The following is a 14,274-nucleotide window of genomic DNA, read 5'->3' as shown; positions in this document are numbered from 1 at the left end:
TTTTGTCACAGCAGTGGAAATTTGACTAACACAGCAAAGTTATCCAGCTAAATAGTATGATCTGCTGGATCCAACCCTTGATTCTCAATAATGACATGATAGTCAGGGCATGCTACTCTGTACCTCCAATGGTAAATCTTTTAGAATTCCTATTATTTAAAAAATTCATACTGAATTATTCAAGACTTTCTAATAAGAAATGAAACTGTTGTGTCAGTGTTACTTTATTTTCATACAACTAAATATTCTAAAGGCTATAGAGCAAGAGAAATAGCTTTCAATATTTTTCACAGGAAGAAACTTGACATTTGCTCAAAATAATCATCACATGACCTCCTTGGATCCAGTTCTCCTTTATTATTGGATCCTGAAAAAGAAAAGATGTACAGCTATAGCCAAATCATTCTCAGAATCACAATGAGGTACTAGAAATGTATTTTATAGTTACACATCCACCCGACATGTCCTAAATACCTGGTTTGTCTTTCCCATCATCTGTACTTGTAAGATTTGGTTTCACTTTGTCTAATTAGGCATTGGGTTCCTGAAAGTGTTATGGCCCAGGAAATGCCCTCTCCCTGTCTTTGCCAGGTGCTTCTGTCCCACAGCATGGAACAGCTTACCTGGGATGCTGGGGCCACCAATGCTGGCAGGGGGTCAGACATGCTGGGACCCATCCTCAGAAAAATGGCCACATGTTCTTGGCCATATCCTTCTGTACAATAGAGGAAGACAGAGCTGCCCAGTGAGTGGACTTCTTCTTCCACAGCCCTGAAGGCCAAGGAATCTGCTAGATTGAGGGTCTCAGAGCACCACCAAAGAGACGGAACAGTCTTGCCTGGCTGTCCTCAGAAATGTTCCACAGCAGGAAGCCTGGTGTTCTCCAGGGGCTCCTTAAAGCACCACCTCTGACAGAGACCACATGAGGCAGGGTGGAGCAGGCTTCAGAGTTAAGCAGTTAGCTTTTCTATATTAACTTATGAGTCTGTCCTAGGCCTAAGTGATTTGCCTGAAGAACCGGTGGCTGGCATGAAGAAATAAAACTCTTCACACCAATGGTCACAGTAGAGACCTGTAGTGGTCTGTGAAGGCAAGATAACATGGCAGCTGCAGGCACTGATTATCCTTCAAATTTTCAAGGGCAATACTGCCAACCTTAGAGATCAAACAGTTCTCTCACTAAGCAAAGATTTACTGTTTGGAATGCCTTTGTTCTACTTTCACAAGGCCTTGCTCCTTTTTGTACCCAATTTGCCTCAGTTATTCTCTGTACTTTCCTGCACTCCCCTGGTATGTTATGGACCCAATAAACACTGGCAATCCAGAGAAGTCTTTATTTAGCCACAGATCTCTGACATTCCTGCACCCCCACAAGCCATATTGCATTGTCTCTTTTTTTTTTATCCTTTGCTGTATGCTCATCTATAAGATTAGGAGACTGAGCTCAATATACCCCAACACATCAGGGTGGTGGGTTCCTCATCAGAGAGGCCAGGTGAGGAGTCACAGGGACCCAGAGGGGATGCATGTGGCCTTCATCCTCATCTCAACTCCCTCTTCCAGAACTAGACACGGGAGCAAGGACTGTACTGCTGACTGGATCAGCCTGCTGCTGCCAGACTGGGTTTGGGGGTCTCTGTTATGAGCAGCATGGGGAAGGTTCCTTCTGTGAACAGTCAGCCTTGGCTGCCTCCCACTCCCCTGAGTCAGACACATAAAGCTTGCTCAGAAAAACAATGCTGCAACAGAGCTGACCTTGGACACTCCACTGGGCCTTGACTTCAGTGTTTCTTCCATTCCTTGGCTGCAAGAAAATGAGGTGACTTTCAGATGCTGAGACAGAGTTGCCTGGTTCTTGTATCTTGGTTTAGATCTTCTCTCTGCTGAGCCCCCTAAGGCTGGCTCTTCTAACTGGGACCTCACATCCTGTCCTTATGCACTCACCTGGTAAGCTTCATAGGTCCTCTGGTCAGGGCTCCGGGACCTTGACACTGATTCCCACCTCACCTTCCTCCTTAACCTTTGCTTATGTGGTAAAAGAACCCACAAACACTCATTATGGAACTTCTCAGCCTGGAGACATCACAGACACTTACTGCTCTCAAAGTACCTTCCAGGGAACAATGCACTAATAGGTCATGCAAACCAAAACAGGTATGCATATGGTGGCAATATGGAGGGGCAGGAACTGTTCCTATGATCAAGTAAGTTAGAGAAACAAAAGATTAAGCCAAGGGGAGCAAGGGCTTCCTGTGGGACTGCTCAGAGCCCTCGATGGCCTTGAGGATACACTGTGAATCTTCATGAGTGTTGAGGGCAGCATCTTCCAATCTTAGCATCAGTGATCCCCAGCACGTAGTTTGGGGGGTGTTGGATCCAGTCTGATTTACTTATTTTCCTGATGCAAACACTGCAGGTCTAAGGGTGACATGAAGTTAGTAAGTGTTGGTTAAAACTTAAGAGTGTATGACCTTTACAGGGAACTCTGTGTCACCTGAATAGGAGGAAAGGATGGCACCTGGACTCTCCCTGCCTGTGTGTTCTGGATCCTAGTATTCAGGAACATGTGCTCTGGTTTGCCCTGTGTCTGTCCCTCAGCTGAACCTCCCTCTGTTTCCTGTGCTTCTAGAGCTCTGACCCTCCTGGCCTCAGTCCAGTTGGATCCTTCCCTTAACAGGTTTGTAAGAGAGTTTGACCAAGTCATGCCCTAAATACAGGCAGAGAGAGCCCCAGTTCACCTTTGGGTCCTGCAGTAACTCCTTAAGTAGACTGAATGCTGCCAGTTTGACTTTAAAAACAGAAATGAGAAAACCTGGTATACCCTGAAAAGGAAGAATGGCTGTCCGAAGGTGGCAGTGGCATCCTGCAACACAAAAATATAAACTGTTATGCAGCCACATTGCAACAAAGGTCCTCCAAAAAATGCATATGGGGACAGATTTCAGGGAAGGTGTTCCAGATCTGCAGACTCAGCAACAAATGGGAATTTGCTAGAAATGCCGATCTCACCCCCAATTCAGACCCAGCGTATCTCAGGAGTGGGGCCTGGGCATCTGAATCTTTACCCGGTGAGTCTAATGCATCATGGTCAGGTTTGAGAGTCTCTGGAGTATGGTGTAGATACCACTACCAGCTCCCCTCTAAGTTTGTACAATGTTACTTTGCACCCTGAACCACAAAGAGCAAATCCTCAGAAGCAGACAGCTCCAGGGGACTCATTTGTGAAACTGGAGATGTAATTTTAACAGCCACAGGCAATGATTGCCCCAATATCTCCTTCAATTTCGTTCTGTCCCAAGACAAGCCCAGGAAGACCTCAACTTCAGTGACCCCAACTCAGAGAAGGTGTTTGGGTTGTGTTGTAAAGGCCACCCTTCCAGGAGAGCCTAGAGGGGCTGCAGGCAGGTGGGCTCCAAGTCCTTCTTCCCCCTTCCCTGTGGACCACTCTTCAGGCAGTGACTTCCCCAGCACTCACACACCTTCTTGGTCAAGTCCACAGCAGCAAGTCTTGAATCCTGGAAGACAAGGATGGTGCAGGTGAGTTCACATTCAAGACCTTGCAGCTGTCTGTGTGCTGTGCTTTCCTTCTAGCTTGTGTTCTATAGTGGCTGGAGGACAAAGCAAGAAAACAGTGGGTGGGAAGGGCTACCCAGGGGGCCAAGGGAACATTCCTGCTCAAGATTCTTGGATCAGTTTGAGACACAGGGTTTGTCCAGGAATGTTTTATTTGCTCATGCCTCTTAACAGCCTCATCTTTGAAATGCACCCCTGGTGTAGGCAGCTTCCAAGGAGAATCCATTTCGGCATCTGCAGCCTGCTCTTTGTCCGTTAGGCTGATGTAAGAATGGAGTTAGTGAGACCTGGAAACTTGTGTGAAGTCAGTGGGGAACAGACCAGCTGTTGCTGTGTGTTGCTGTGCTTAGGATGAACAACCAGTTTTCCAGGGGTGGAGCAGTTTCCAGGAGGATCTTGAGGCTTTCTGAGTTAAATCCAGGCAAGCCCTGGGCAAACCAAAGTGAATTTGTCATCCTACCTGGGCCCAGGGGGGTCCAAAACTTTCAACCATACAGCAAAATCTTCATAAATAATTTGAATGAGTTCAGCTCTTGCTGAAATTGACCATTTCTAAGCTTTAAAAAAAGCTTTAAAAGGGGGGAACCCTGAGATATGCAAAAAGAACAAATGGGTTATGTGAAGCAAAGGATATCACCAAGGGAAATGTCATGCTACAAGGGCAAAATCATACACAACATACACACACACACAAGCATGAGTACGTGTGGACACACATTCACAAAACTCCTGGATGAGAAGAGCAAAAGAGGAGAGGATGGAACCAGATTGGGCTATGGAGTCTCCCTCTCTCCTGGGGTTCCAGGGAGAGAGATCAAGGTCAAAGGACCAGCAGTCCTGGCCACAGCGTCCTCCCAACGTGGACCCTGAGACAGGAAGGGAGAATGCAAAGGAGCCACAAAGCAGAGGTGTGCGTTGCCACAGTATTAGCTGAACTTCGCAGCATAAAGGTACGGTGGAAGGGAAAGCACATACTCGCTGCAGAAATCTCTTCATCCTCCTGCTGGCGAGCTTGGCAGCCAGGCGCATTAACGGATGCACAGGAGGAAACTGCAAGAAAGAGGTGCAAAGCGGGTCAGACAGGAGGCTGCAACTCTCTGAGCCAGAGGAGGCTTCCCAGAGCAGCCTTCGCAGAGCTGGGGCTACACACATTCCCTTTGACTCCCTTCCCTTACAAATGGATTTAATTTCCTGAGTAAAATCCATTTTGGAGTCTGAGCCTGAAATTTTATGTTTTCAATAAAGAACGCTTGCCTTGATAGCAGGTTTCAGTTTCAACAAGTCACAAGTATTCCCTTAGAGTGACTCAGACTTTGTCTACTTTAACCCAAGCACTCTGTTTTCCTAGCGTTGTCTTAAAGGGGCAGCTACAGGAAGGTTCCTTCTGAGGGGTGATCTTCTATTCCAGAGATGAGTGCGTCTACCCACACACACTCAGGCAAAGGCACCTGACTTGCTTAGTCCTCATTAACACTACCTGCATGCTTGTAGCGTAAAAGCTAATTTGTGTCACAGACAGAACTTACCTTTTTCTTTCCATTGTTTTTTTTCTCACTTTTTTGTAGAATGACCTCTGCTGATAGCATCCCTTCCTTACCTATCTTCCTTCCTAGCCCTATCGTACTGATCAGCCTTTGCCTTTTAGGAAAAAAATAATACTTTGCTGAGTATTTCACTTTAAAAGATACTCTTGAAGACTTGGAAAACCTTAAATATGCAAGTAGGTGAGTTTCTAATAGTATAATTTCAGTGGTAGGGAGAGGACACCTGAACTGAGTTGCATTTTATGACCTTCCCTATATCCTTCAAATCATAGGCCACAGAAATTCACCTACTCAGGCTGCTCCAAAGTGAACTCAAACTTATAATAAAAAAGTTAGAGATAATGTATTTACACACCTTGATAGCTGCAGAAGATGTGTACCTGTGGGACGCTATTGAAGGGATAGTATTTTACATGTCACAAAAACCTTTTCAAAATTTAAATAACATCTTAAGGAATAAGAGAAATAGAGTACAGTATTTACCAGGCTTTTCTTGTACATCTGTATAAGTACACAATAGAAAGTTTTCTTTTTATTTTATTTTCTAACTTTTCGGATCTGCCCACTCTCCACCACCTCCATCCCAGAAAGGAAAGAGACCTGGGGAACTGCTTCTGGGGCAGAGGGTATCTGGAGGCTTCCTGCTTCTCTGTACATACATTGTCAATATAGAAGGAGTAAAAGGGTTGCAGAGGTCACTTTTATAGAAAGATGATTAGAAGAAACACTGACCCTGGTTTTAACTGGGTGTGTTGGCTCCTGAGTTCTGGAATAGTGAAATAAAAACTAAAGAAAAAGAAAAAAAGTGGTATTAGTACCAAATATCACTTGCTCTAAATGTGAAAGCTCTTGCTCGTGTACCTGGGCTGACTGGTACTCACCCTTTTGTATATGTTGTGATTATCCTGAAAAGAGAAGGATGAAGGTAAGTCATGAAAATTTGACTGAGGCAGACAGTGGTTGAGATTGCTGTGTATTGTACACCTTACTAGACTTATTCAACTATTATGAAGTCAATTGGCAACCTCAGAAGCTGTTCCTCCATTACATAAACTTAATAAGGTTACAGCTGATACAGAATCTTACAATGAAATAGTTACCATAATCATTTTAAAATTAGATTTCTTTTCATGTTTTCCATCTTTGGGAGAAAATACTCCTTTCTAATGCATAGAAGCAATACCCTGACCAAGTCCCTGACAACCATTTGACTAAGCGTTGGAGTAAAATAACTATGGCAATACTTCATCTGCTGCTGGGTGTATCCTAGTAGCAGTTTTTTAGGGTTGATTCAGATTAACCAAACTTTTTTTTTTTTCTTTCGAAAGCTTCCTACATGAATCCACTGTTCTTCCAGAAAGCACAGCTTTTTATTTTTGAATCCTCGTTAGCGCTCCAGCCCACCCTTGTCTACAGGGCTGGCAGCTGGACACAAAGCACATCTGATCAAGGAGATGCTGGGAAAGACGGCACCTTACTAAACAAAAAAGGGTAAGTTTTCACATCCATATTTATTAAATTGCTAGAGATGATTACTGTGAACTGTCTTAAATACGGGAGTGGATTGTTCCATTCACATTTAAACATTCTTGAATCAGCTTAAACCTCAATCAAAACAGAAATTAAACCTGCTAGTAACATTTCTGATTTTACTGCAGTGAATACAATCATGTCCTCCCGCAAACTCTGTGGAGACTTTCTTGGGTGGAAGCAGGTGATGCCAATGCATCCTTTCTCTCCCTCCCCTGCCACAGACGAATGTGTGCCCATGTGCACATGGATGTAGGCACACAAAATAAACCTTTTTTTTGTTTTTGTTTTTTTCCAGTACCGGGAACTGAATTCACGACCTTGCGCTTGCCAGGCAGGCACTGTGCTGCTGAGCTAAATCCCCAGCCCCTAAAACATACCTTAATCATTCAACATTACTAAGAGCAGAGGCCCTGTGGGAATTAACTCTCCATTTCCTTATAGTCACCATCTCTAAACCCACAGGAAACACAGTTTTTGGTCTTCTTGTCAACCTCCATCCACAGCAGTGAGGGGCAGAGGCCCTCATTAAGCAAATGAATTTTTTTTTTTACCACATCTATAAGCTTTATACTGCTACTTTTACTTTTCAGGTCAAAAAGTTATGTAGGAAGATGTTTTTTCCTGGTGCTAATCAGCCCTCTCCATACTTCATATGCACATTTCTTGCTTTATTTTTGTCTTTTCATGAAAAAATATACACAATTTTACTCATATATCTTATTTCTTACACATTTGCTCTACTAAAACACACATTCCATGAGAGCTGGTGGTTTTGCTTGTTTGGGCCACTTCTGTATTCCTGACACCTGACATGTGGCAAGCTCGAAAGAAATATCTTTTTTAAAAAATATATTTTAGTGAATGAATGAATGAATGTATAGTAGAGCTCTGTTCACAAGGATCCATTGGCCTTTCCCATCTGAACTTCTTCAGATCCCGTGAAGTAAGCAAAAACCTGAAATATGAAGAGTTTCTGCAGATGACATGTATCTGCAGACAATGTAACTGTTTTATGAATGACCTTAGAATAAAAGTCCCCTGGAGTCACAGACCTGGCCTCTTCTGGAGACCAGAAGAGAATGGATGTAGTGCTCAGTGAACCCTGTGATCTTTGGGCGGCTGAGAGAACCAAAGGCCCCGGAGAGGAAGTGAAAGGCTGAAGGTCACATTTGGGAGCAGCCATAAGGCTGGGAAGAGCCATTCTATTTGTAGCTTGAAAACATTGATACCAGCACTGACTGAACAACATCTTAGTCTTCTGCAATTGGAAACATTGGATGAAATTGGCTTTGGGGAAATGGACAAGGTGGAAGGGAATTCATTCCCAGTGGGTCCTTGTACTTGGTACCCCCACAATGCAATTCATATTGCAGGTGGCACATGGGACAGTCCCCCTTCCTGTCCTCACAGCCCCTTTAGGGAAAGGTGGGGAGACAGTAGGGAGAAATAAAGAACTTAGGGTTTTACCTTAGATTTTTGCCCTAGGGACCCAGTCTATGAAAGATTATTATGACAATTAAGTAAAAAATATATGCATGATAGTAAACTGAAAAGGAGAAGAAACAGGAATGCTATGCTTAAGTTTGAGAAAGAAAGTTACAGTTCAGTCTAGAAGTTTGAGAATTATTTGCATCAAGAGGCAATAGTAACAGCTAATACTTAATGGCTGCTGTTTACCATGCTCTACACAACATTGAAAGCACTTCCCAAATATTAAACCCATCAACTTTCATTATGGGGCTAGTATAGCTATTATCCCCAGTGTACAGATGAGAAAACTGAGGGTCATTAAGAAACTGCCCAAGGTGAATAGAGCTGGATATGAACTCAGGTAGTGTGGTTTTAGAATTTGGGCTACTACCTCTGTCTGAGAAGAAGGCAAAGGCATTTCTGACTAAGGGAAAGATTGTGAAAAGATACCAGAGGAACAGTGAGAGGTTCAGTGTGGATGGAACCCAGCGTGCTTTGGACAGGGAATGTGAGCAAGCAGGCGGAGATGTGGCTCCAGGTGAAAGCAGGGGGCTCTGCCAAGATCATGGAATATCCTGAGACCACCCCATGTCCTGGCAATTACACTCACGTTCACTTTAAATCTGTGGAACTGTTTCTTCTCTGGTTACTGTAGCTACTGTTAGGTCTTTCATATGAGATTTGTTGATCTGCAGAACTTCTATATCATAGCAGAAAAGCTATAATGTACAATATGATATATCATGACGCGTCATTAATTTTATGATGATATAGCTATATGACAATGATATTTCTAAGGAAACACATGAACCTCTAATATTTTATGATAATTTACACTTAACAGAGAAACTAGATATTTCCTAAATGTCTACTCCCTACACACACACACAGAAATACACACATACACACATTTTCACATACAGTATTCTTCTACATGTAGCAAAAGAGCATATTTATTAAATGCATAAATTATGCTGTTAACATTGCACTGTTCCACCAACAAGAATGGCCATATATACATTTTTTTTTTTTTACCTTAGGTTGTTTAGAAAGCATCCACTTATTCAGGCAGTATGCCAGCTGCTGAAAAAGAGAATAAGGAAAATAACTCAAAGATAAGAATAAATTCCTCAGTCAATAGAATTCCATAATAACATATTTAAAATTCTAAAATTGTTCCATTTGTGAACCTTGAATTATCTCTTTACACAATGTCAGTGGCTTTCAGCACAGCTCTGAGGATGCCTTAAATGAGGCCATGAACATGGCAACAGCGAATATCTACTGCAGCCAAAACTCTGATCTTAAAATAGTTTTAAGTGAGCATCATCCACATGATATTTTCAAGGCCTAGGCTAAATAAAAATCTCACAGGACTGAGCAATAACTTACCTCAAGCTGCACAATGTCTGAGCCATCTGGAGGATGGACTAAAGGTTGAGGGAATCCTACAGCGAGAAAGTAGAAAAGCATCAATTAGAGAAAAGAGGTCATAACACTCTCTTCCTATCTTTACTGGGAAAAGCATAGAGATTCTAGTAGAACTATGAACCATCCACGAGCCATATGAAGAGGCCAATGAGACAGTAAGATAGATGCAATGCTGTTAAGAGAATTTGCAAAGAAAGCACACATCTACCTACTGCGACCTGACTGAAATTTATACTAAAATTAATTATAAAAAATGTTTTTAAAAAAACAGTTGGGGATGCAGCTCAGGGCAAAGGCCCTGGTTCAATTCCCAGAACTACCAAAAAAATATGTTTTTAATTTACCAGGAGTTTCCAGCACAGATGTTTGCAAATCAGGAAAGAAGAGAATATTATCTAGGTAACAAATGTGATATCATACTGGTGTCAAAAAATTTGTGCACCAGAATCACCCTTGGCACTTTTAAGATATGCAGCCACCTGTCTCTGCCCCTCTAGAGACTCCAGGGGTGAAGTTCAAGGCAAAGGTGTCCCAGCATGCAGCTGGACCTTGCCAACCCTTTTCTGATTTAAATGAGCCCATCCTCTCATTTACATGTGATGCAACACTTGAAGGAGCAACCTATAGTTCAGGGATAAATACAAAACCCTGCATCTGGATTTTTTGCAATCTGAGGCAGGGAAAATATGGCTCAAGGGTAGTTACAGTTTTTAAACATAGACTTGAGCAGAATTATATTTCCTGCATTCTTTCTTTTAATAGTTTGATAGGTTGAGTTAAAGTCACTGACCATAGTTTTCTCTGAAAAGAGCAAAATTAGGAAGTGCATGTTAATTGCCTTGAATTACTTTAAGAACAATCTCAAGTAAGGAATATTAGTCTTATTCTATGCATCCCCAAGAACACGACTAAGGCTTACGGCCAGAAGTTACATGTGATCAGATTTCAACTCAGTGTAAAGAAGTTTCCTCCGATGATTGCAGTCATTCAATAATGCAGAGTAACACAAGCCAGTCCCATCAAGTAACACAAGCCAGTCCCACAAGGATGTACTGAGAGGTTCCGTGAGCATACAAAGGTGAAGACTATAGTGACCTTAACCTCAGAGAACATAAAATCAAATAGGAAAAAGAAAGGTTGCATATGACTATATACACAGTTAAATACAAAGTATTAACAAGTTTCCAAACATGTAAAATAAATAGGATTCTCTAGTAGCCCAGAAGAGACAGCCGCTGGCTATCTTCGGCTGTCAGTGAGTTGGAGGTCACTGAAAGTACCCAGCATCTCAAAGACCTGCGAGAATCCAGAGAACCCTGCACTCTGTGAGTTTAAGTTCGATGATCTCCACAGCTTCTTGCAATTCCCAGGTTTTGTAATGATGTGACAAAACACACATACTGTTTGGAATAATTTCTCTTTGAAAAATTTCTCAAAAATTTCCTAATGGAAAAAAATTCTAATGGGAAAAATTCAAATTTTGAAATACTCGGTTTCCAATCATAGTTTTTCTGCTATGGCACCCTTCCCCGCATCTTAGGGTAAATTACTTCTATTGATGAGGATGGATTTGAACTGCTGACCCTTGCCAAACCTTCGGGTTTCTTCAGACCGCGCTGGTTCTCTGAAATTGCCGAAGGGAAAGTCTAGCGAGGTCAGCACCGCGGACAGTACCCGGACCCTGAAGATTGACCCTCCAGGCCACACTGTGCTCTGCAGCCTGCTTCGGGACGCCCAGTTTTATCAACTCTGTTCCCTTTTCTTGAGAGTCCTGAACCACAAACGGCTGGGACTCACACCAGGGCCGTGCCTCGCCCTTCACAATTTCAGCAAAACAGGGCATTTCTGGTGCAACTGGTGTTTAAAGACAGTCCCACCGGGGAAAGTCTCACTTCGTAAGCGTCTGCAGTACCCAGCTGCGTCCACTCTTCCTTAATGGGTTAGAAACTAATGAGAAGCCAGAAAGCAAGAGGGTAGAAATGGGTAGATGGAGGGATACACCTCAGCCGCCTTACCTGAGGAGGGAATCTGTATCGTGCAGAAGCAGCACATGGCCAAGACGGAAGGAAATTGGGGAAGATGTTTCATCCTCAGAGTCTGGTTTCTCTTTGCTGCTCACAGATGTGTGTTGCGAGGAGTAGGGTTGAGCATTTCCCCAAGTCCCACAGGCAAAGGCAACCCTCAGCTCTGTGTCTGGCCAGCCCAGAGCAGTAGGTGCTTTTATTGGCAGCGTCCTTGAGTCCATGGCGGAGCACCAATCACCTTTGCGCAGGACGCCCCTGGCTTTCTCATAAATGTCATGCTGGGCCCTTATTTGTAGAATAATATCTTCCTGGTGTAAGCATTATAGAAAGTCATCTTTTTCAATCCAGCAATAACAATAAAAGTGGAGAGTCATAATTGTTATTCTATAATGGTGTGAGGAACACTTCTGACTCAGGAAAGACCTTTTCTCTTTTTTAATCAAAAAATGGGGTGTAAATCTATTTTAATCAAAGAATTGGACATAAATCTTGCATGATGATGTCTTGCTTCCTAAGAACCTGGTTCTTTTCCACCGTTAACAAAAGATATATTTTAGCCTGTGGTGCAGTTTGGGAAGAACAAAATTTGGAGTCCTAGATATAACATGACAAGAAACCCAAAATTCAAGTAGAGTTCTGTTATTTTTCTTATGATGGATGGAAATCAGCCTCCTTGAGGCTTTTCCAAATTCAGTTCTATGAACAAATTAAATATTTCAAGTTAAGTCAGCAGTCAAGAATGCATGACAATGTTGTTGCTTAATAATAATAGTTAAAAATAAATAAGCTTCATCTACTGAGCTCCTACATGTTGAGTCTGTTTTAGTCATTTCACGTGGGTTATCCATGCAGTTCTCAAAGAAAACACACACTGGAAGTGCTATTACCTTAATTTTATGAATGGAGAAACTGATGCTAGGGGAGGTTAAAGAATTTATCCAAGCTCTCTTAGCTATCAAGACAAATGGCAGAAATTTGAACCCAAAGAGATCTGAGCTCAGTCAAGTCCCCAAACATGGGATTTTCACTGATAATTTTTTTTTCTGTAAAGAGCTTTCTTAGGGTTAGAAAAGGGGTAGAGTAAAGGATAAAGGAGGAAGCCTTATATTTCTGGCAAAAAGGTAACTAACATGAAGTAAATATCTTTAGGAATTTTTCCATTATGCATACTTTTAATTTTTGTCCTTTAAGAGATTTGGAGGTAACTAGCAAATGTTGAATGCATACAATATGCCTCAAACATGTTAAATATTTTTGCTTATAAAATTTTTACTATATTTTAAATTGACTTACTCTACCTGTCATATTATATAATTTTTAATGAATGAACACTTGAAGAGTAATTTTTGAGTGAAAGCTGCTCAGAAGGAACCATTTATTTGTGTCTTAAAATGTGGTATTTTGCCAAAAAATTTCAATTCATAAAGTGGGAATTATGAGCTACTTTATAGCCATAATATATTTTTCCTTGAGTGAGCAAGAAATAGATATTATTATTATAATAATAATATAATGTTTATTACATTATTTATGACTTTAGTTCAAGGAGAATAGCTTGTGGTTATTAAGCACCAGGCAGAGATTATGCCATTTATATTAAAATATACCCACTGTCTAACAGCAAGTCTTTACAAAATGAAAGGAAAATATGAATGAGTGCTGTTTGAACATAAACCACTTACAAACATTTCAGTTCTACTAAATGTAAATCAACAAGTATATACTTGATGAACATTTTGTTCTATATTCTTTGGTAAATTGGTCCTATATACACAGACATACATTTTTCAAATCAACCTCTAAGATAATTCTGATTTATATAAAAGTTGTGTTTCCCTTGTGTATTTTACCCATATTATTTCTCAGACAGTTGAGACATAAACAAAGCTATTTTAATACAATTCAAAAACAGAAAAAATTAATATCTGTGTTGTTATTATTTGACAACATTGTTATGAAGTGAATTATTGTGTTATCCTACACAATTTGTATGTTGAAGCCCTATACCCCAATGTGACTGTCTTTGGAGACAGGGTTTTTATTGAGATAACTCAGGTTAAATGAAGTTATAACAACAAATTCAAACCCAATAGGACCCAAGGAGAAACACCAGAGAGCTCTGATTAACAATTCCACCTAACATGACTAAAAGTGCAACAATCCCTACCTTAAATCTTAACAATTCCTGCATTGCTCAAAAGCCCAAATCTAGTTTCCTCTGAGACTCAAGGCAAACTCTTACTTTGAACTCCTGTAAAATTCAAAATGCAAATTATCTAATCCAAAATATAATGAAACAACATGAACATTCCTATCCCAAAAGGGAGAAGTATAAGATAAAAAAAGAATCAGACCAAAGTAAGACCCAAACCCAGCAGAGAAAACACGAAGTCTTGTGGCTCCATATCCATCACCTAAGGTATAGAGTGGTGAGATGTGAGTTCTAGAGGGCTTGGGCATCTTCACCCCTATGTCCTTCCTAGCTGAGGCCCATATGACCTCTCTTGAACTGGATCTATTCTGCAGTATTCCTTTGCAGATATTGCATGTTCTTGGCATCACTGATGTCTTGGGGTATCCACTGCACCTGTGGTTTCATTTCCACAGCTTCACACACTGTCCCCTTAGGGGCTCCTTGGCTGGCCTCCCAGCCATCCTTTGAAATCTCAGTGGAAACTTCTGTGATGCTATAACTCTTG

At 41.5% G+C, this 14,274-nt stretch overlaps 1 protein-coding gene across 1 annotated transcript; it reads right to left on the bottom strand.

Annotated features, from left to right (window-relative positions):
• Positions 1 to 224: 224 nt before the first annotated feature.
• On the bottom strand, positions 225 to 11,844 carry Nms (neuromedin S). Its single transcript, XM_005400757.2, has 10 exons — positions 11,567 to 11,844; positions 9,513 to 9,568; positions 9,156 to 9,203; positions 5,999 to 6,022; positions 5,850 to 5,903; positions 4,549 to 4,623; positions 3,480 to 3,515; positions 2,822 to 2,863; positions 1,756 to 1,804; positions 225 to 367 (listed from the first exon to the last, which is right to left on the bottom strand). The coding sequence occupies exons 1-10, from the start codon at positions 11,637 to 11,639 to the stop codon at positions 288 to 290; spliced, it is 537 nt and encodes a 178-aa protein (XP_005400814.1). The 5' UTR covers positions 11,640 to 11,844; the 3' UTR covers positions 225 to 287.
• Positions 11,845 to 14,274: the final 2,430 nt, after the last annotated feature.

The sequence above is a fragment of the Chinchilla lanigera genome, unplaced genomic scaffold (assembly GCF_000276665.1).
Source record: "Chinchilla lanigera isolate Chin_1 unplaced genomic scaffold, ChiLan1.0 scaffold00069, whole genome shotgun sequence".
Taxonomy (NCBI): Eukaryota; Metazoa; Chordata; class Mammalia; order Rodentia; family Chinchillidae; genus Chinchilla; species Chinchilla lanigera.
The sequence above is the reverse complement of the archived record's forward strand: the minus strand, read 5'-3'. Positions and strand labels throughout refer to the sequence as shown.

What these genes read in the sequence shown, in the direction of transcription:
- Nms (XM_005400757.2), bottom strand. Translation starts at nt 11,639, where the DNA reads ATGAAACATCTTCCCCAATTTCCTTCCGTCTTGGCCATGTGCTGCTTC. An exon ending in GATACAGATTCCCTCCTCAG is followed by an intron (nt 9,569 to 11,566) that starts GTAAGGCGGCTG and finishes TTCTCGCTGTAG; the next exon opens with GATTCCCTCAACCTTTAGTC. An exon ending in AGCCATTCTTCCTTTTCAGG is followed by an intron (nt 1,805 to 2,821) that starts GTATACCAGGTT and finishes ATTTTCTTGCAG; the next exon opens with CCAAGGAATGGAAGAAACAC.